General features: G+C 39.7%; 1 protein-coding gene across 3 annotated transcripts in view; it reads left to right on the top strand.

The window, feature by feature from the left end:
- Positions 1-19,845, top strand: part of helz (helicase with zinc finger) — a 47,758-nt gene that overhangs the window by 5,918 nt on the left and 21,995 nt on the right. For all 3 annotated transcript variants that reach the window (XM_046408962.1, XM_046408971.1, XM_046408981.1), the window contains exons 2-18: positions 1,234-1,479; positions 2,090-2,126; positions 2,368-2,492; positions 3,653-3,709; positions 4,012-4,060; positions 4,301-4,376; positions 4,980-5,178; positions 6,163-6,270; positions 6,437-6,578; positions 6,770-6,925; positions 7,188-7,458; positions 9,820-9,946; positions 10,072-10,284; positions 11,687-11,817; positions 13,640-13,819; positions 15,617-15,718; positions 17,167-17,345. In XM_046408962.1, coding sequence (XP_046264918.1) covers positions 1,252-1,479; positions 2,090-2,126; positions 2,368-2,492; positions 3,653-3,709; positions 4,012-4,060; positions 4,301-4,376; positions 4,980-5,178; positions 6,163-6,270; positions 6,437-6,578; positions 6,770-6,925; positions 7,188-7,458; positions 9,820-9,946; positions 10,072-10,284; positions 11,687-11,817; positions 13,640-13,819; positions 15,617-15,718; positions 17,167-17,345 — 2,380 coding nt within the window. In that variant the 5' untranslated portion in view covers positions 1,234-1,251. The remainder of the gene's footprint in view (positions 1-1,233; positions 1,480-2,089; positions 2,127-2,367; positions 2,493-3,652; positions 3,710-4,011; positions 4,061-4,300; positions 4,377-4,979; positions 5,179-6,162; positions 6,271-6,436; positions 6,579-6,769; positions 6,926-7,187; positions 7,459-9,819; positions 9,947-10,071; positions 10,285-11,686; positions 11,818-13,639; positions 13,820-15,616; positions 15,719-17,166; positions 17,346-19,845) is intronic.

The following is a 19,845-nucleotide window of genomic DNA, read 5'->3' on the forward strand; positions in this document are numbered from 1 at the left end:
CAAATTATGTCAATATGTAACCTGAATGTGGGCTGTAGCAGCTAAGCCTAAACTTAGACTGGCTAATAACTGAGCCACGAGCGGCAGCACCGCTTATCAGTGTTTACTGAAATAAATCCGAGTTCAGCTTGTTTTCTTTGATGGAATCTTTGTTGTTCACATTAATGCTCTTTAATATGTTAATATGTTTGCTGCAAGAATCCAAAACCATCTTCATGCATCCAAACAGGTCACATATACAACAATGCAACAGTTGCATCCAAAAACTATTTGTGCTTCTCCATCCAGTGACACCCATTCCCTTAGTGAAAGTTTGTGCCTATATTGTAAATGACACCCCCTCTCCCCCCAAAAAAAGGAATGTGTGCAGTTCATACCTTTAATTATGTTTGGAAAACCAGACATTTCTGTGTATACGAATCTGATTTACCTTTGATTTAGATTAATAATGCCATTTGACACAATGTGCATGACACATCTTAATTTGGACTATGATATTTGAGACCTGGCTGCCAGCTATCTCTGTAATGTCCCTGTCAAAACCTGAATATGAGCAGGAATTGCATGATTTCTCTGGGTTTAATGCTCTGAAGCTGGACCCAGTTCCTCACACAGCTCAAAGAAAACAGCCCTTGGAAACCTAAAGTGGCTTATGAGCCAACAATCATCTTGGGACAGAAAATCAGAATAATCTTTAAATACTCATTCTTCTCTTATAATCACATCGGAAAGATCTTTCAGTGCCAGCCTGAGGCCTGACAAAATTTAGTACACACAAGGAAAATGTTTTGTTTTGTTTTAATCACTGGTCATTCAGAGGCATAGAACACCTGCAAAATATTGCTGAACTGGATGTTAATTTGTTCTGTCAGAATATGGTGGTGTTCAGTTGGAGATATTATGGCATTGTTGCATTTTAAAATGTTTTTAATACAGGCAAATTAAGTACTATCTAAAAATGGTTTTACATTTCAGTTTTCAGGCTGTTGCAACATCGTTGTGGAAGGGTATCATGGGTATATCTTATGTTTAAAGGGATTCTAAGCCAGTGCAGTACTGCAGGTTTGCAAGCACCCCCTTTCTCAACCCAATATGTTGTCTATGGCCACGTTTTCTCACTTCAGTTGGAATGGTAGTGGCTAAAACATAAAAATGAGAACGTTTTTCTCATGTTACCTGTCCTTGTTCCAGCAAATATCTCATTTTTTTTTTCTTGTGTTTTTTGGCTTCCAGATGTTTTGTCCCTAAGTCATGGCGGACAGGAGAGCGGAGAAGTCATGTGAAGAAGCCAGCAGATCGTTAACCAGGCGGGAGTACGAGGCGGCAGTCAGCCACAGCACGGATGCCCTGGTGGTCCTTGCAACGCAAGCCCAATCTTCCAGCGTGCCTGTCCCGCCAAGCCCTACATCCCTTGTTGCTGCCGCCGGACCCCTCCGTAGCCGCGTCCTGCTCTACCGAATTGCTGCTTCCCTGCAGCTGGTGAGGACAGTGGTAGCTTTAGGATTGTTCCTTCCCTAGCAAGCGTGCAACCTATGGTCTAAGATGATCAGTTTTTCCCCTCATACTCCAAATTCTTTCAGGTTTTCTGTCATTTATATCAGTAGATCAGCCAGGGGGAGGGAGGAAAGACCTTGCTTTGAGATATATAAACATCATAATTTTAGAAGCAACACACCAAATAAATATAATTTATATAACTCACCAAGCAGAATATCATTTTCGTTTTTCTCATATCCTTAAATGAATATCTTACACTTAAATGACATAGTCTGCTTAAAATATGCTGTTGTACTTCTAATCGCTGGGTAAATCACCATAAAGAGAAAGTTAGAAATGAGAACAATAAACCCCACTTTCTTCCTCCATGATACCATTATGTTATCTTCCCAGAGCACTAAAATTACACCAGTTGCTTAAGACCTGAGATTATGGAAACTACTTAAGTCCTATAATGATAGTGTGAGGTACTCCACTGTGAAGCAAAGATAGCCATTCTTGGAGCTTATGTGAAGCCTTGACCCTCTAGCACAAAGTATTCCCATTTGTTATGGCTACCACTTTTCTACTTTCTTTCTCCTTCTGCCAACAGAAAAACTATGATGAAGCAGATGAAGACTGCAAACATGGTGAGTAACAGTTCAAATTGGAACCTTGTGTACACAGTAGTCTGTTTCCTTTTATCTAGTGGCAGACAAAATGTGCTTTCAGGGTCATGAAAGCACACTTTGAAACCAATTTGAAACTATCATATTCTAGAGAATAACAACTTGGAAGCAACTTATTATATACTGAAAGAAACCTGACAGAGGATGTACTGAATTAATTCTCTCCCTATCACGTTCGTCTGTATTCTTCATCGTTTCTTAGTCCTGGCAGAAGAGATTGCCAGGGGAGACGGTTCACTACAGGCCAGCCTGCGCTCCATGCTGTTGGATGGAAGCCTACAGGAGGTGGTCAACATCCTCTCTAAAGCCTTGTATGGAGAGCCTATGGTATGATTGATGAACAGTGTATAGATATGCATACAGACAGCCATCTTACACACATCAACTGTAATTACGATGCTGTTCTTAGATACTATGAAAAGGGGTTTGAATATTGAATCTCAATGAACATGGTCGACTTTCATAGTGATTAGATAGTCATGTTGGTCACTACTGTGCATAAAACAGCACAGTTTTTGCGCTTTTGCCAAATATTCACAAGAAACTTGCTTTTAGGCACATCCATGTAGTTTACATGACACATTTGGTGAACAGTGGAGTAATTTACAATTAAAGGTTCAATCTAATGTTGCAATGGTGTTCTTCAAGATTTACTTTGTGATTGCAAAATGGCGGCATGAAAATGAATGTCTGAGATGAAGTGAGCTTTAGTGCTCCATTGGTGGGTGTAACAGGCACACAGAGGGTCTGTATATGTTATGCTCTTTTCACTTTTTCCCCTGTCTGACTTTGCCCTCACTTTGCTAATCCTACTCCACTGTCTTCATACCTCATCATGCATTTTGCTGCCATGGTGTCTCCTCCAGCTCTGCTCTTCTCCTGTTTTCAACCACTTTCTGGCCATGGACACACACACACACACACACACTCACATTCTCACACACTAACCCGAATACAGCCACAAGTACATATTCAAAGGTTGAGCTTGGCCCTAAGGTCTTCCGGTATTTTATGCAAGCAGAGAGAATGCTATTTGTTAGGTAGGTCTCTGTTCCCCTCTCTCTGTCTTTTTAGGAGCACACATAAACAAACATTATTCTGGCACAGTTTGAGATGATCTTTCCTCCTCTGACAGCCTCCCTTCCCTTTTTTCTTTTTTTTTTTTTTTACTCCTGCTTTTTCATGCTCTCCTAATCGTGGTGCTCCTCAGCTCCTCCTCATCCTCCCTTTCTTTGTATTAAATTTAACCTTGCTCGTGCACACATGACAAGTACTTGAGAATCACAATGGAAACACTAGAGGAGGCAGAAAACCCTTCACTTCATCTTGCTTGGCGGTGTGTAGTGGTCACACTCCACAGTCAGTGTAGTTTATCTGTAGTGTGCAGTCTTGTGTGCAAAGCAATGTTTTTTATGGTTTTCACAAAACATGTGCTGAAAGCACTTAATGAAGTATGTATGTATTGAAGATTTTGTTTTGTTCCACAGAATGGCATTGTAGCAAAAGACCTGACAAGATTAAAAATGCTCCTCTCAGAAATTGAGGTAAGTGCCTCAGGTTACAGGGCTGCAAACCTTACTGTTGTGCTTTCTGTCCTTTGTACATGCCTTTTGGAGCTTGTTAGTCTTATAGCTGGTGGTTTAATTGCTTGCAGGCAAAAGTCAAAAAGATGACTAATAGCCTGATTCAAACACTAGCTTAATTTTTGTGCTCCTCTCTCTAGCTATTAGCTGTTGTGGATTTATTTCTCATTTGTCTGTAAGGAGTCCAGTGGACCAACTGCTTGTATGGTTATGTTAGTAGTTGGCATAACGGTAATAATCACTCTGCCCCAACCTCCACCCAGGCTATAAATAGGGAGATGGCACCAGAATACACAGATGACCAAGAGGAAGGTGAGCAAATCTCTGACATGACTTGTTTTCAGTTCTTCCCTAAACTAAGGGAATGATAATGTGCTTTCTACAAAAAAAAAATCAAATAAATAAAAGTACAATTATTTTAAGTATTATTTATCTTTAGAAATTCTTTACTCAACCAATTGTCGGTTAAAAGCTGGTCAGAGCCCATCTTATACTGTATTTGAGAGCTTTGGCCCAGTGTTCTATTGACCACTTGGCTGTGTGTATTGACAGAAGTCCAAGATGGCTGGCAGTTCCGGCCTCCTCCCCGAGGAGTCACCAGCAGTGAGGAGTACACCCTGTGTAAAAGGTAATCCAACCTAATTAGAAACTCATCTCTCATCCAGAATATTGAGGAGGAAAATTGATGTGGTATATCTGCTGTTCTAGACCAATATTACTTTCAGGAAGTAGTGATGTATGCAGTTACACTCAAGGCTATAAAAGTACAATGCACAGTTGTTAAATTCCAAAAAAATTAATTTTACTCCTCTTCACGCTGAAGGAATCCCTATACAAACATTAGTACACATCCTATCACTTCATGGATCCAGAAGGATACTAATGAATCTGAGCCTAGAATTAGTGTGAGTTTCCTCTGATTTCAAGTTTCTTTAAGTTTGAATTGTTTTTAATAGCCTTTCATTTGTCCCACTGAAGCCCCTAAAGTACAATTTACTGCTACCTGGGTCAGAAAGGCATATTCATTTTCTGCTATGTCAGGCTTGACTTTGTCTTGAATTAGCATTGTATATACACACAGTCTATCCACTGCTTACATATTGATCAGGTCAAGATTGCATAATGTAAAACAATTAGTTAATTAGTCAGATTGTTTTTTTTTAGTTTAATAGCTGATTCTTGGACTACTTGTTTAAGCCTCAGTTCAGCACACATATTGTCTTTGCTGTAGGTACTTGGAGCAGGGCCTGTGCCGGTATGGGGCCCAGTGTACGTCAGCCCACTCGCAGGAGGAGCTGATGGAGTGGCAGAAGCGCTATGCGTCACGCCTCATCCGCCTCAAACAACAGCAGGAGAGCAAACACTTCACCGAGAACTACATGGAGACTCTGATCGAGAAGTGGATGAACTCCCTCTCCCCGGAGAAAGTGGTGAGTGCATACAAGCTCGAAAGTAGTTCATCACCCAACCAAAAACCGGTATGAAGCAGGAAACACCTCTCGTATCTACACCAAACAATGACAAACATAACCGGGGTCTGTTATTGAGGTAACGTGGATTTACACACTGTTGTTTTCCCGTGTTTGTATGTTATCATTTAATAATTTGCCTATTCTCCAGTCAGGAAAGTCAGACATTAAATCAGCTGATTTAATAACTGTTGCTCATCGACCAGACAAACTCATAACTTGAAACAAAAATCACACATTTTCTTAAGCCACAATATTGAAGTAGACACATTCATAGGCCTTTAGAAACATGAATAAGCCCTATAGTAGGTTCTTGACTCCTCTTTAGCACTAGTGTCATGGGTCTACGCTGTAATGATCAGATGATGGAGCCGCAATATCAGCTTCCTGCCTGTTTACTCACTGCATTCCATCAGAGTAGCGCTCTGCTGTTAATTAGGATGCCACACCTCCTTTTTATAGCATCAAAGAACTAGTTGAAACCAATCAGAAAAATAAACACCTTAGGTAGTTCTTATCATCATAATGATAAGAACTACCTAAATTGATAGAAACCTTCTTTGAGAAAAAATGTATTTGTTGTTGAGTTTTTATTTTGGCCCCTGTCCCATTTGCTGTCATGGAGGGGGGATATAGGCCATATACATGCCCTATACTGCAACCAGCCCACCAGGAGGCGATCAAGAGGTTTTGGCCTCCCTTTTGGGGAGCTGTCATGTCATCAATCAATCAATTAATCTGTATGTCACAATATGTGATATAGAGGAAGTTCTCTAAATGTTGCATTCATTAATATATTGTGTAGCAGTGAACTTATTTTGTATTAGTTTTTGATGTAACTTTTTACTACTATCGCTTTCTACTTTGAGATTTATTCTTATTAAAAGATTCCTAAAAACACTGATCAGCAGTGATCAGTTCATTCTATGTGTTTTTGTCTTCTAGCTAAGTGACTACTTAGAGGGCGTGAATGTAGAAACCAGCTCCAGCCTCTCTGTTACCGTCTCAACCAAAAAGTCCTCACACTCCTGGACCTTCTCCTTGTTGTGCAAGGTAGGATATGTTGAGTGTATTTTTAGGTTTTTTGTCAAACCAGATGATTTTTTTGATATTTATGGCTGTAATATGCACTGCACACCTGCAAGTGCCAGTTGGTCCTAATCAACTTTTCATTAAGTGCATGTTCTTACTGTCTTCTTATCTCTATCTCCTTGACTAGCCGGCTAGGAAGCTGTATCGCATTGCGCTGCTCTATGATGCCCATCGACCCCACTTCTTCATCACTGGTGTGTCAGCTGGGGAGCGGCTCCAAGCCCTTCCCAAAGGCTGCCAAGAGTGGACTCCAGGAGAGGAGTCAGCAGGTATGTCATATATCCATATTCAGTTTGATCTTTTTATGAGCTTATAACCTGAAGATTTTGTCATTCCGTTTGTAGTTCTTTTCTTTTTGTACTGGACTTACTTGGGCAGTAAATGGTAATGCTTTGTTTGCTTTGTTTACAATAGATTGTGAGTTCAAATGCATTTACACTAAAATTTGCTCTTCTGACAGTGGCAGCAGACAATGGCTTGGACCACTGCGTCTACAAAGTAGCAGTGGGCTTCAGCACAGAAATCTTTGGCACGTTCAGACAGACAGTCGTTTTTGACTTTGGCTCAGAACCTGTGCTGATGCAGCGGATCATGGTGGATGCTGCCTCCATTGAAGGTATGCTAAAAGGAAGAAGGGGTCTTTCATAAGTTTTTTTTTTTTTTCAGTGTGTATTCCATGTTTTTTTAACATTAATGTTAAGTTATATATTGTTTTTTATTAAGTTTGGATGGATATGTTTTTTTTTTTACATGGCATTTTGTGGTGTTTTAAAATACTTTTAAGAAGATGTTTATTTTACATGGAGATTACAGTTGGTTAGATAAATGCTTACTGTAAAAAAAATGCTCCCATCCACCTTCTTGTTCTTTGTTCTTAGACCTTGAACACCTGATGGCAGCCAGGCAGCAGCTCTTATTGACCGCAAAGCGCTGGGACTCTTCTTGTAAGACCATCGTGGAATTCACTCCTAATGAAACAATGGCTGAACTGGAGCGTAGCCTCCTTTCCCGCTATCAGATCCCTCTGTCGGCCGACCAGCTCTTCACCCAGTCAGTCCTGGACAAGACTCTGACCAAAGATAACTACCAGGCCCGACTGCACGACCTACTCTACATAGAGGAGATTGCGCAATATAAGGAAGTTAGCAAGTGAGTATTCTCTATTGTGTTTTTCTATTCTCCTAAAATGTTTTCATGGGCTCATCTTACTAGAATAGTAAAGTTGGTTTTCCACATTTGTGGCTGAACAGTGGCCTGAACCACACTAATACAGGGTGGAAAAAAACAAAAAAGAAAAACCAAAAAAACCACCTTCACACAAAATGCAGCCTTTATGTACCGTACTATAATCTCATGCATGTTGACCAACATATGCTGTAGGCTTACAGTATAAAATGATGGCATACAATTATGCCATATGTGACAAAAAGAATAAATGCAAAAAAGTTCTGGTTTTGAATGTCTTCAGTTAAAGAAACACGTTATACTCACTCAGAAATACTCAGTAGTAGCCTGCATGGTGATGTTAAATGACGTCCAGAAGGTAAAGCTGCCAGATTTCCACTGATGGAAACAAGTTCAGAACTTGTTTCTTCTTACCGTGACACAGTATGCTTACAAGTAACTTTGACTGTGTTTTGCCTCAAGACGAAATTGAATCTGTAGTCACATCTGATATGTTTATATCTGCATTTGTCCCACGTAGGATGCTCATTTAAGCTGTAGCCCTGGGGTCTCACCATTCTGAAACACTGACATCAAGAACTGATGTTCATGCCTTTTGCAAGCTGCTGACACTTTAATGATTTTGATGCAGTTAACTTTTCAATAAATTTACAACAAGTTCTGTACTTCATATATGTATTGATTATTTGTCATCTGCATATATAAAATAAGTAGTCGTTGTTACAATACACATGTTATGAGATGTCAACCCACCACAAGGTGTCAGGCTCGATCTTTCTTTTCAGTTTGCTGCTTGTGAGTGTGAGAGTGTGAAACCTACATCCTAACACACAGCCTAACTCATAGTTCCAGTGCCACTCAATAATGTGCAACTAAGGTTATTGCTTATAGGTATGTAAGGCAGATAGTGTTTTCTTCCCCTCAAATGGACACAGATTTTAGCCTTATTCTGAAAACTATCATTGCTGCCTGCCACTCTACTGGTTTTACTAAGTAGGATGCTGAGATTACAGGTGAAATCACAAGAAGTGTTTAATCCCTTTAAATGTGTGAGCGTTCCTCTTTGCTCTTAGTTTGATCTTGTCTCATGACTCACAGTGTCATTTGACTTTGTAGGGCCTGAATTACGGATTCACTTACATCATAACTTGCAGTCTTTCAATCTGCTGCATTTCCAGTATACGTATGAATAATCTCTCTCACTATTAAACCATCCCTGCTCTGGCAGGTCCTAATGCTTTTCATGGCTGATTGAGTTTCAGCAGCAGATTTCTGGTTAAGTGTGGATTTCATGCCCTTTGCAGATCCCACAGCACACAGTACAGCCGTTAAAAGCTTACTTCAGTCATTTATGTGCATCATTTATCTATAGCAGTTATCTTAAACACATAATACTATTAGAATATTTGAATAATCTCAGACTATATTTATTTTTTTACTTGATGAAAGCAAAAATGTTCCCATGTAATAGTTTAGTAGTTATCAGGAGGTCAAAAGCCATCACCTAGTTATCAAAAGTGAACATGGATTGAACATGGGTTGCCTTGCTGTCTGTGTTTGTTTAAATGTTTCCCTCTCTTAGACTACAGTCAGAAGTCTGATGTAAAACCAAAACAAGAAGCCTCAGGAGTCACTTTAGTTGTGTAACACTACTGGCTTACCAATACATACAGTGTGTTAATTTGTATGGCTATGTCAGTCATCCATCGAAGTTTGTTACCCAGTATTTCTTCCTATTTCATCATTTCCAATCCAACAGAGACCAGAGAAACAGTCTTTAGACAATCTGGAAATGAAGTGAATATTTTCAAATTTTCCTCTTAATGTGCTCATGGATAACTTTGTTCCAATGGTTGTTTTTCACCGAAGGGCCTTCTTATTAAAAATCATTTCAGTGTCTTTTTTAGTGTCCTTACTGACTGTGTTTGTAGAAATTTTTTAAGGCTTTTATAATATGAGTATTGTGGTAAGAATACGAAAGCCTGTGTTCATACACTTTCATTGGGTATATCTGGTGTTGGTATGGGGCTGGTGTCGCTCCCAGTCTCATTGACTTCTCTTACCCACTTGCTTTGATGCACTGATGTTAAATGTTTAAAATTGTGTGAATATGTCATAAAAAGCCGAGCTACTCAAAAACAACACTTTCAGGATTAATATGTCTGTAGTAACAAAGAATACACATGTGCCTCACAACAGGCTGAACTGTGATTAGTTGATTGATATCACAAAACATTGCTGTGATTGTTAGCATTTTTAGGCCCCCATTTTTTAGATGTCTGCAATAGTATAACCAACAGTCTTCATTTGTCTCACCCCCCTCAGGTTTAACATCAAAGTGAACCTCCAACTCGTCACCAGCTTTATGCTGACTGGCATTTCTGTTGGAGCCAAGTATGCCCAGAATGGACAACTCTTTGCACGCTTCAAACTCACCGAAACACTTTCTGAGGTAACTGGATTGGTTGCATTGGTAATTGCAATACACAGGTTTCTGCCTTTCACTCTTAAATACTCCAACCACCTGTTGGTGATAGCCAGCTAGCTCCTCTAAATAGTTTTCTTTTCTTGCAATAGGACACATTGGCCGGGCGGCTCGTGATGACGAAGGTAAATTCAGTCTTGGTGCTGCCATTGGGCCGTGAGGGTATAAACAGCCAACCACCTCCAGGAGTCAAAGAACGAGTTTATGAGGCTGTGATTGAGGAGAAGACCAAGGACTATATCTTCCTAAGGATCTGCAAGGACTGCTGTGACGAGCTGGGGCTACAGCCTGACAGGGAAATACAGGTATGGGCTTGCAGGGCTGAGGAAGACCATTTTTCCAGGAAAACCTGCATGTGAGGATCGATGTTTTGCCTCAGGTTCCCTTGTTCTGAGAAAACTTCTTTTATTGAATTACTGGACTTTCACCAGCCTCAGCTTGATACCCACCTCCCCTCCACCCAGCCTGAACATCAGCAGATGAAGCGAGGCACTGTGTTAACTGTTATCAAAACAACCGTCATCCTATCACTGTGGGAGCATAATCTGCTTATTCTTCTGCATACACTGCTCCTGCCTGCATACGTGCTACAATTTCATTTCCCCATCTCCTCTGTGAGTTCTTACAGTATTCCACACAGCCTTGAGGTTTCATCCTCTGCACACTCATATCCCAATCTGCCCTGCTATTGTAGTCTTTGTTTATTTCACTTTCCTGCTTTGTCTTTCCTCCCCACTTTACTCCTGACTATCTTCACTGTTTTTATCTCATTTATTTTTCCTTTCTGCCGCTGTTCTTATTTTACTATTACTATCTATTGCTTATTTTACGTTAAACCTGTGAGGAGCCTGCTTCTGTCTGTATGGGGAGGACACCTGCAAGCAGTGGAAACAGAATCTTCAGGATTACACAAAACTAGTTTAAGCCAAGGGATTAAATAGAAATGTAAATAAGCCAAAGTTCCCCCAGACATAAGGGGAAAAATAAGCTGTTCTTCCCTGTCCATTTTACTGGGAAGCATCTCCATACCACAATGTTGACCACCATGATTCACTGTGTGGATTGTATTAGTCAAAAGATGAAAGCACCAACAAGTGTGGCAATGGTTGCAAATTTTTAAAGTTCTTTGTTACTTGTTTTTTTTTTTTTTGGATGTTCTGTGATATTAACAGGTGAACACACTTATACTTTTTATAAATCACATCTAGCTCTTTAAATTTACTCTGAGTGGTCTTCATTTAAGGTCTAGTGACATATCGAAGACCCATTTATATCTGTGATCTAAGTGCATACATGTTTTCTGGGCGGGGGGAAAATGCATGCAATGCCTGAGCACTTGTGGAGGTAGTCTGGCTCACATTGTGTTTGGGTTTTAGGCAGGTGTAAATGCAATCCATCCAACACACTGGTAACACATAACAGATGTAATGCAAAGGCAAGATTGGATAATTTATTATCTAGACAACGTATCTGGATACAGTTCTAGGTGCAATGTATTTCATATATTAGTCTGAATAAATGTAGGTACTCAAAAATGAATGATTTGTAACTGATCCAGAACTATGAAAATTTAACATAAGTTTTTTGGCGCTCTGTGATTGTGTCAGATTGAATAACAATGTAGTCCATGTAATTTATTTGGCCTGTCAACAATTATATGGGTGGGTAGATGAAATGAGTGAGCTGTCTGTGTTGTCTCTGTGTCAGGTGGAGCTCCAGTTCCAGCTGAACAGACTGCCACTCTGTGAGATGCACTACGCCCTGGATCGCATCAAAGATAACACCATTCTTTTCCCTGACGTTAGCCTTGTCCCCACCATCCCATGGAGCCCCAACAGGTGTGTATTACACCATGTGCACAATCGGATATTTCACTGTTGAAGGACATATTTTCTCTTATATTTCTTATATTACTTCTTCTCTATTTTCACCTCCTTGGGCGTGGTTTCTCATTCTGTTTATTCAGTGGGAACTCTGGGTTACATTGCTGTCTTTAAATGATAAGAAAAGGTCAAATAAAAAAAAAGACCCCCCAGGAAAATGACATTAGACCCTTATACACTTGGCAGACTGTTTCATGTTGCTGTGTATATAGCAGGTAAACTGCTGATTAGCAGACATCTGATGTTTAATAGAGACTCCAGCTTTGATGAATATTATTTTACAAGGGAGGGAAGATGTTTCCAAGCACCATGTACACACATTTATGCCTAGTCAGTACTGCTAATCCTTAACACAGTTACTTAACACAGAAATTCCTTTCATACCTGCACATCATATTAGCTTGACAAATACCGTGACAGAGGGGACACCACAGCAGTTTGACAAGTGACCAACTATCCCTCACCATACTGACTTGGCAGCGTTTCTGAAACGCTGGCAGCTCCTTGCAGCTTTAGATATCTTTCTGCAAAGTTGGACAGGTGAAACGAATGAGGCAGTAATCTTTATTGAATGGAGACAAATGTAATCCCTTGTGATTTTCAGGGCTGCTGCTTTATCTAAGCTCCAGAATGTGATTGATGTAGACTTTTGTTTTAATTGGAATTCGGATAAATGAAGATTTAGCTGAAGTTTAAGCGCACAGTTTTAAAAAATAAAAACATCATCAAAACATCAGTGAGTTCAGATGATGTCGTTTAGAACTTAACAGTGTGGAGTTTATGGGTTTTAAACTCAGATTTTCACAATGCAGAAGAATCTTAATATCATTTAAAGACTTTCCAAACCTGTAAATGTTTAGTGATCAATTTACACTATGATTAAAAGTATGTGCTTGTACCTTTGCATAAAAAGAAATGTTGGCAAGATGGACATTTTACTTTATAGCCAATTCAAATTCTTAGATCTGTGTGTTATAGCTGTATTATATTACACAACAACCAGAATATGTTTATCCACTAACATGTATGATGATAAAATATATAAACACACACAGAATTTTTAAGTATTAATTACGCCTTTTTCCACTTTTTGAATTAATAATCTAAATTAGCCAATTGTGGTTTCATTTCTGTAATAGATGTGCCACTTTGCCTGTCACACCGGTCAGCGATTGAAGGTTAACATGTTTTGAGCAGTCATCTTAGGATAAGAGTGGAAAAACATTTGAAGACAGACCTCTAAAGTATGAACCACGATGCTTATGCACAACTTGTGTGTCCACAGAGATTTGTAGGTTTCTTAGATTTGTTTCACTTATCAACCTACAGAACACAGTGTATACGCTCCAGGACTGACTGAGCAATATGATTTTCATTCTGTCTCCCTCACTTCTTAGCAACTCTTAACACCTTGTTGTCTCCCTGTTCTCTTCAGTCTCTCACTTTTCTTTCCCTCACACCCCACAACGCCATACCTTTTACACGTCTGCTTTTTCCCGCTCTCCTATTCCTTCCACTGCTTCTTACTCTCAGACATCCCACCCTCTCACTGGTAATGCAGTCTCAGTTGTCATTTTCAGTCAGTGTATGGTGCCTACATTTTCTGCAGTTGTTCTTCCTCACTCTATCGCTGTCCCACTGAAGTTAATTAAAGTTAATGGTTCTCTGTGTCTCTCATGTTCATTGTTGTTAGCTAGTGTTTTCTCTTAAAGGCTTACAATTATTGGGCAATACAATGATTCTTCTTACAATTTCCCCATCCTCCCTCCACCCTCAGGCAATGGGATGAGCAGCTGGATCCCCGTCTGAATGCCAAGCAGAAAGAGGCCATCCTGGCTATAACCACACCCCTCTCTATTTCCCTGCCCCCAATCCTCATCATTGGGCCCTACGGCACCGGCAAGACCTTCACCCTGGCACAGGCTGTCAAGCACATCCTCCGCCAGGACCACAGCAGGTCTGGTTACTTTTTCTTATTTTTTGTTTCAAGATCTGTTGGGCAGTATTTGACCCCTGTTGGCAACTAACAGGAAACTTGCACCTCCTTTTCAATTCCTTACCTGACTTTACACCTGCAAACCTGCCTTCACTCTAATATGCCCCACCTTTTTTTCAAAGTAAAGTATTGTCGTAAGAACACATCTTTGAGAATTTTTGTGTTGGGGATTGAGCATTTCAGAAACTATATGTATGCTCTGATGGCTGGAGCACTCTCCTCTCCCCCTTTAGTGCTGTCCAATCCCACACAGACTGTAAACTCATTGAGTCAATCTGAGAACCACTTAGTATGATGCTGTACAATTCAACAGCATCACAGCTTTGCATGATTTCGATCATATCTAGTTGGCATCAGTCATAAAAGCTTCAGATTGCAAAGGAGGTCAGTCAAAGGGCATGACCGAGGTGGCAGGCGGTGCTGAGCCATGCACGGGTTTTAGCTCCAGGCCAGTGGCAGCCTTGAGTTTGACATTAAAAGTTTGAGAAAATGCTGAGCTGCAAATTGTCTGTGTGTGTGTGTGTAAGTATGTGTATGTGCACGTGCTTACTTAGGAGTGTGCATGTGCCATCACTCTAGGGTATCTGGTCATTTGAATGAATTTGTTTCATTTGTGGCAGATGCACATGGTTAGTTTGATTATCAATGCATTCTCTGTGCTGGAGTAGATGGTCATGCAAACCATAATCCGATCAATCACGTTATGTCATTTCAGTGAGCTACACAGTGTTGTGTAACAATAAAACATTGAAAGATTTTCTTCCACTGGCATTTTTTATCATTAGGTAGCTCCCTCATTGTGTGCAGATACCCACAGGAAATTGTGCAATTTCTTGTGTGAGAAGCAATGTTATGTAGCAGAAGCACATAAGTGGTTCCCCAGTCTTTATGAAAAATGAATGCAGTGCCTTGGACAGTGTCCCCTGACCAGAAGCTAACATTTTGTGTTTTAATAAGGAAGAAGAGCTCCTCTATATGTAATGTAAAAGAAAAACAGGGTTTGAAAAATGTGTAGCAATGTAATATTCATTCCTCATTTCAGTCTGAATGCATTTGATATTCTGTCTTGAGGATAAATTATAGATATTTTAAAAGCCATGACAAGGGGAAGCGACCCCTCTGGACTAGTACTGTCTGCTCATCATACTGTTAAAATGATGAAATGGATGTCTTGTAGATAGTGGTCACGTGTACCCAATTTGCGTTATTGTACATCTTTCTCTGCATAGCTGCTTAAGTGTACAGATCTGGTTTGACTGTTCCTTTTTCATTTTATTACCTAGTTGTTTGCTGCTGTAAATGTACATGATGTGTAATAAATAAAAAGGTTTATGTTTCCTTTGCTGCTTATATTTTATATTATGTATGCATTTAATATTTTGTAGCATGCTGATTAATGGAGCTTTTACATTTTGATTGGTCCAGCCAGAGATAAATATTTGCTTCAAAGATTTAAGCACAATAAAACTGGGGCGATGAGCCTCATCTCTTCCATGCTTTACTTTGATTTTTAGTTTTTTGAATTAAAAATTCTTCAAGTTCATTTTGAAGTTGGAAAAACTTTTTGAAATGCACTCTTACAAATTAGAAGGAACCAGCCCATAAAGGTAGGTTAAAGGGTCAGTTCACCCCAGAACAGAAACACAACACTTGCCCCTAGTAGTATCTAATCAAGCAGATTATTTTGGTTTTATGTGCCATGGTTTTGACATCTCTTTGTAATGCTCAATGTCTGACATTGTATGTTTTTATCTACAGGGTCCTGATCTGCACTCACTCCAACAGTGCGGCAGACCTTTACATTAAGGACTACCTTCATCCTTATGTTGAAGCAGGCAATCCGCATGCCAGACCTCTCAGGTATGGAAGTACACCTCTTAAAGAAGACAACACAATGGCTATGGAAAGAAACATGCTTTGTGTGCTTTGTGCTTCTCTGAAATATGACCCCCCCCAACACACAAACAAAACCCACTCTTGTATTGCCTTTAAACACATTCATGCTTTAAAGCAGTCATAGTTTGTCTGTTCTGAGCCATTCTGATCATTGTTTTTTCAGTTCTCTCGTATGAAAAGTTGTTGTTTTTTTCTCCAATTTCTTTAAAGAATGAATAACTATTTCCAAAGATGGCGACGAATGTCAGTATTTGAATGAGAAAAATATATCCTGCTTCTCAAATTGTTTAGCTTTTTTTTTTTTGTATTCAGTTGCTGTGGTCTGTCTGAGACCATCCTAGCTGGAGAGCATCTCCATGGCACTCACTCATCTATACAGTAACTGGATTACCGTTATTGGAGAGTCTGCAGTCAGAATAATACATCCATATTATACAGAGAGTGTTGAGTGTCTGGGCTGTTTTTGCCCCACAGGAGTGACAGGCAGACATTAGCTTACTTTAGAGATGGAACTTCTAGAAACCCTACTGCTTTTAAAGCTCCACCACACACACTCACAGATAAACAAAATTCCTTATACTGCACCAGTGACCCCAGAAGTCACAAAGGTCAGGAAGGACATGTCTGCCATCATCAGCCAGGACCTAATGTGATGACCGTGTATTTGTGTCTACACGCAAATCTAGGGACCATATGGGCAAATCACATGGCTTGTTTCGCATGTGTGAGCTGTCTGATGTCAATAGATTCCAGAGTGAATTCCTCCATAATCACCGTTCTTTGGGATAGATGGTTACAGTAGAGAATAAAAGACCCAGTATGAATTTTTAATGATGTTGGGATAAGACCTGTACACTGCCCTTCCTGCTTGTCTGTAGGCTGCTGGAGGTGCACTCAGAATGTCATGACAAGCCATCCATATGCCAGAATATATATAATTATAATTATATATATATTTATGTCTGTATTTGTAAACATTGTTTGCACCTAGCCATAAAACAGCTGAATTTGTTTAGTTGCTCACAGACTTGACTGGTAGGCTAAAGTAAGGTCAGACATGATTTACCTGCGCTCACAATGAAACACAGTTGTATCGACCATAGCACTGATGCTAGTGTCAGTTATTGATGGACCAGTTCTGTTCAGGTTATAATAACTGGAACTCATTCTGTGTTTCAAATGTATAAGTGAACTAAAAGACGCAAAAGCAGATTGACAGGGACTAAACAGATCACAATAACCTCATGGATTAAAGTAATTTAATAATGTATGTGAAACAAAACTAGCACTCACTGTTCATTTCATTCTCAAGGCACGTTCATGCACCCAAAGAAGGATGCAAGCGGGAACAAACACACTTTGGGTTATGTTTCTCTGGCCTGATGTTTCTCTTTTCGTCTCTCTCCTTACAGGGTATACTTCAGGAACCGCTGGGTGAAGACAGTCCACCCAGTGGTCCAGCAGTACTGTCTCATCTCCGGCACACAGGTCACTTTCCAGATGCCCACAAGGGAGGACATCCTCAGGCACCGCGTGGTGGTGGTCACCCTCAGCACCTCCCAATACCTCTGCCAGCTTGACTTGGAGCCTGGTAAGTGATATTAACAATAATAATAATACCTTTTATTTATATAGTTTCATGTAGTAAAAAAGACAGTTTTAAAAGAAAATAGACAATAGTCTGCTAATGATATTCAAAAACACAACATTTATCACACATAAATGCAGTTTAGAAAATGTGACTTTTGATTTGTGATTAGAAATTTGCAAATCATAGGCATTCTTAAGAATGGTTTAGCGGTAGTTAGAATGTCAGGGTTTACCAGGTGCTGATGGCTTAAACATTTAGCAGGAGATTGTTCTGCAAATGTCTGCTGTGTAGCAGTCTAAGTCATTGAAACAACATGAAAGTCTAAAGATAACTCATTTGCCTTGGTCAAAGGGTTTTTGAATAATGAGCTCAAGTGAACAGGGACCCTCAAAAGACCCATAAATCCATAATACTCAGATGACAAATGAAAATTCTTGTGCACTTAAGTCCACTGCAACAGCTTAATAATATTACAAAGCATCTAATTTCTCACAGTTGTTTCTGTGATAGTGAGGAGTTAATTTATAATCTTCCTAATTTTTGCTTCTTTGTTGTATGTAAATGATGTTGACAAATATTACAAACCCCTTTTAGTATAAAACAGTCCAATACAATATAACCTCAAATATTACTACAAAGATGAGTCAACACATAAGCAAGGCATATAATGGTCTCAGCAAAAAGTGAACAATTTAAGTGATGTAGTATGTTCTGATGGGTTTGCATTATATCTCTTTTTGATACAAATATGTAAAATTACACTTTCAAAAGACTTAACATGTGCACACAACTCTGTCTGGTCATCCCCAGTGACTCTGATATTCAGTTTTGGCAGGAGCCTACCATTTAAAGAGGGATGGAACTCGTTTAAGTTGTGTAAAGGACATGGAAAACAAACCAGTTTGTCATTGCAGGCTAATAGCCGACTCTAATGTGTCAGCAGAGGGGGCTTTGTCTGTTGCTTGGGAACACCATCTGCCTGTTTCTAATGTACTTTACATCATTAGCCCTCCTCCCCACGTTTCATCTCTCCTTCTCTCCTGGTGTTCGATGGTGATGAAAATCACTGGGAAACGAGGCAATTGGGAGCCAGCGTCTTCTTTAAGTAGCGATAACAAATCTCCCACTTCAAACACACACATTCCCCAAAACTATGGTTAACCTGTTACCCATGATGTGCTTGGTTTGATGATTTCCCTATTTTTTTATGGCCTAGATATGCAAACCACGTGGAAGCTTTACAAGACTGTTCTACCTTCAGTAGCAAGATCTACCAATGTTATGGTCTACTTGTGTGTGTAGTTGTATGGGTCCTATATTTAAAGACATGCAGGTTAGGTGGACTGCCTATGCGTGTGCCCTCCGATGTTTTCATCCATGTTTGCCCATGAAAAAGATTTAAGCTTTAAACATTGATACTCCTGAAAAATGTCCCAAGTTAAAATAAATGAATAAATAGAGCCTCTCGCTCAGTCCGTGATGCTTACACATCTACTCCAAAACTGTCATAAATTGTACCATTTCTCGGTGCAGTCTCAATTTCCTATTTTTTTTCTTAATCAACAAAAGCAGGATAACTCTGTATTCATGAAGGAGCTGTCGGTGCGAAATGAGCCTTTTTTTTTTAAGATGAATTTTCCCCGGAGTGGCATGCAGTGTAACGTGTGCTTGTCTGCCGTACTGCCAGCTGCTCGTCAGGATCAACTGCATCCCTGTAACTGGGCAGTCATAGGACTGTAATATAGTTGTCTTTCACATTTCATTCTTATTATTAAGTACAAGGAAATTAAATGTGCTGAATAAACCACAATAGAAATCCTCTTAAAGATCCTCTTGAAGGTATAAGAGATGTGTTCACTTAAAAGATGATCCTGTATTTGCCATTTTTAGCAGATATATGCTAAAAGCTTAGATAAATATCATTCTGTCTCTAGGCTACTAGGCCTTGCATGGTGATAAAGGTTCAACTCAACTCAAAGGTGCAACTCATACAGCCCCACAGATTGTGTGTCAGGTGCCATAACACACCCGAGAATAAGGTTAAAAGTTGTAGAATATGAATGAGTTTTCCAAAGCTTTCAAACATGACGTTTATACAGCTTATTTTATGGGGTAGAGTTATCTGCACAGACCCTTTCGCACTCACAGATCACAGATTTTTCAAGTCACCTTTACAGTGTGAAAAGGTTAGAAAGAGACTGTGACAGGAAGAATGTGAGAGACTGAGTGAGTGAGGTGAAGAAGCTGCCATTTATTATTGAACAGTCTTTTCCCCAAAATCTTTTTGCAACAATGTACATCTGATCTCTTTCACCACTGTTTCTCCCTCCTTTCTTTTGCCACAGTTGTTTCCACAGTTTTAAAAGAATATAGACAAAAGTCTGCTAATGGTCACTTTAGCACCATTATTAGCCCAATGACAAATCGTGGCTATAGAAATGTAATTTGGACCACTGGTTTAAGGGTTCCCCAAGGCAGGCAGCTATGTCCCAGGTGAACC

The sequence above is a fragment of the Scatophagus argus genome, chromosome 2, assembly GCF_020382885.2.
Source record: "Scatophagus argus isolate fScaArg1 chromosome 2, fScaArg1.pri, whole genome shotgun sequence".
In the NCBI taxonomy this organism is placed as follows: domain Eukaryota; kingdom Metazoa; phylum Chordata; class Actinopteri; family Scatophagidae; genus Scatophagus; species Scatophagus argus.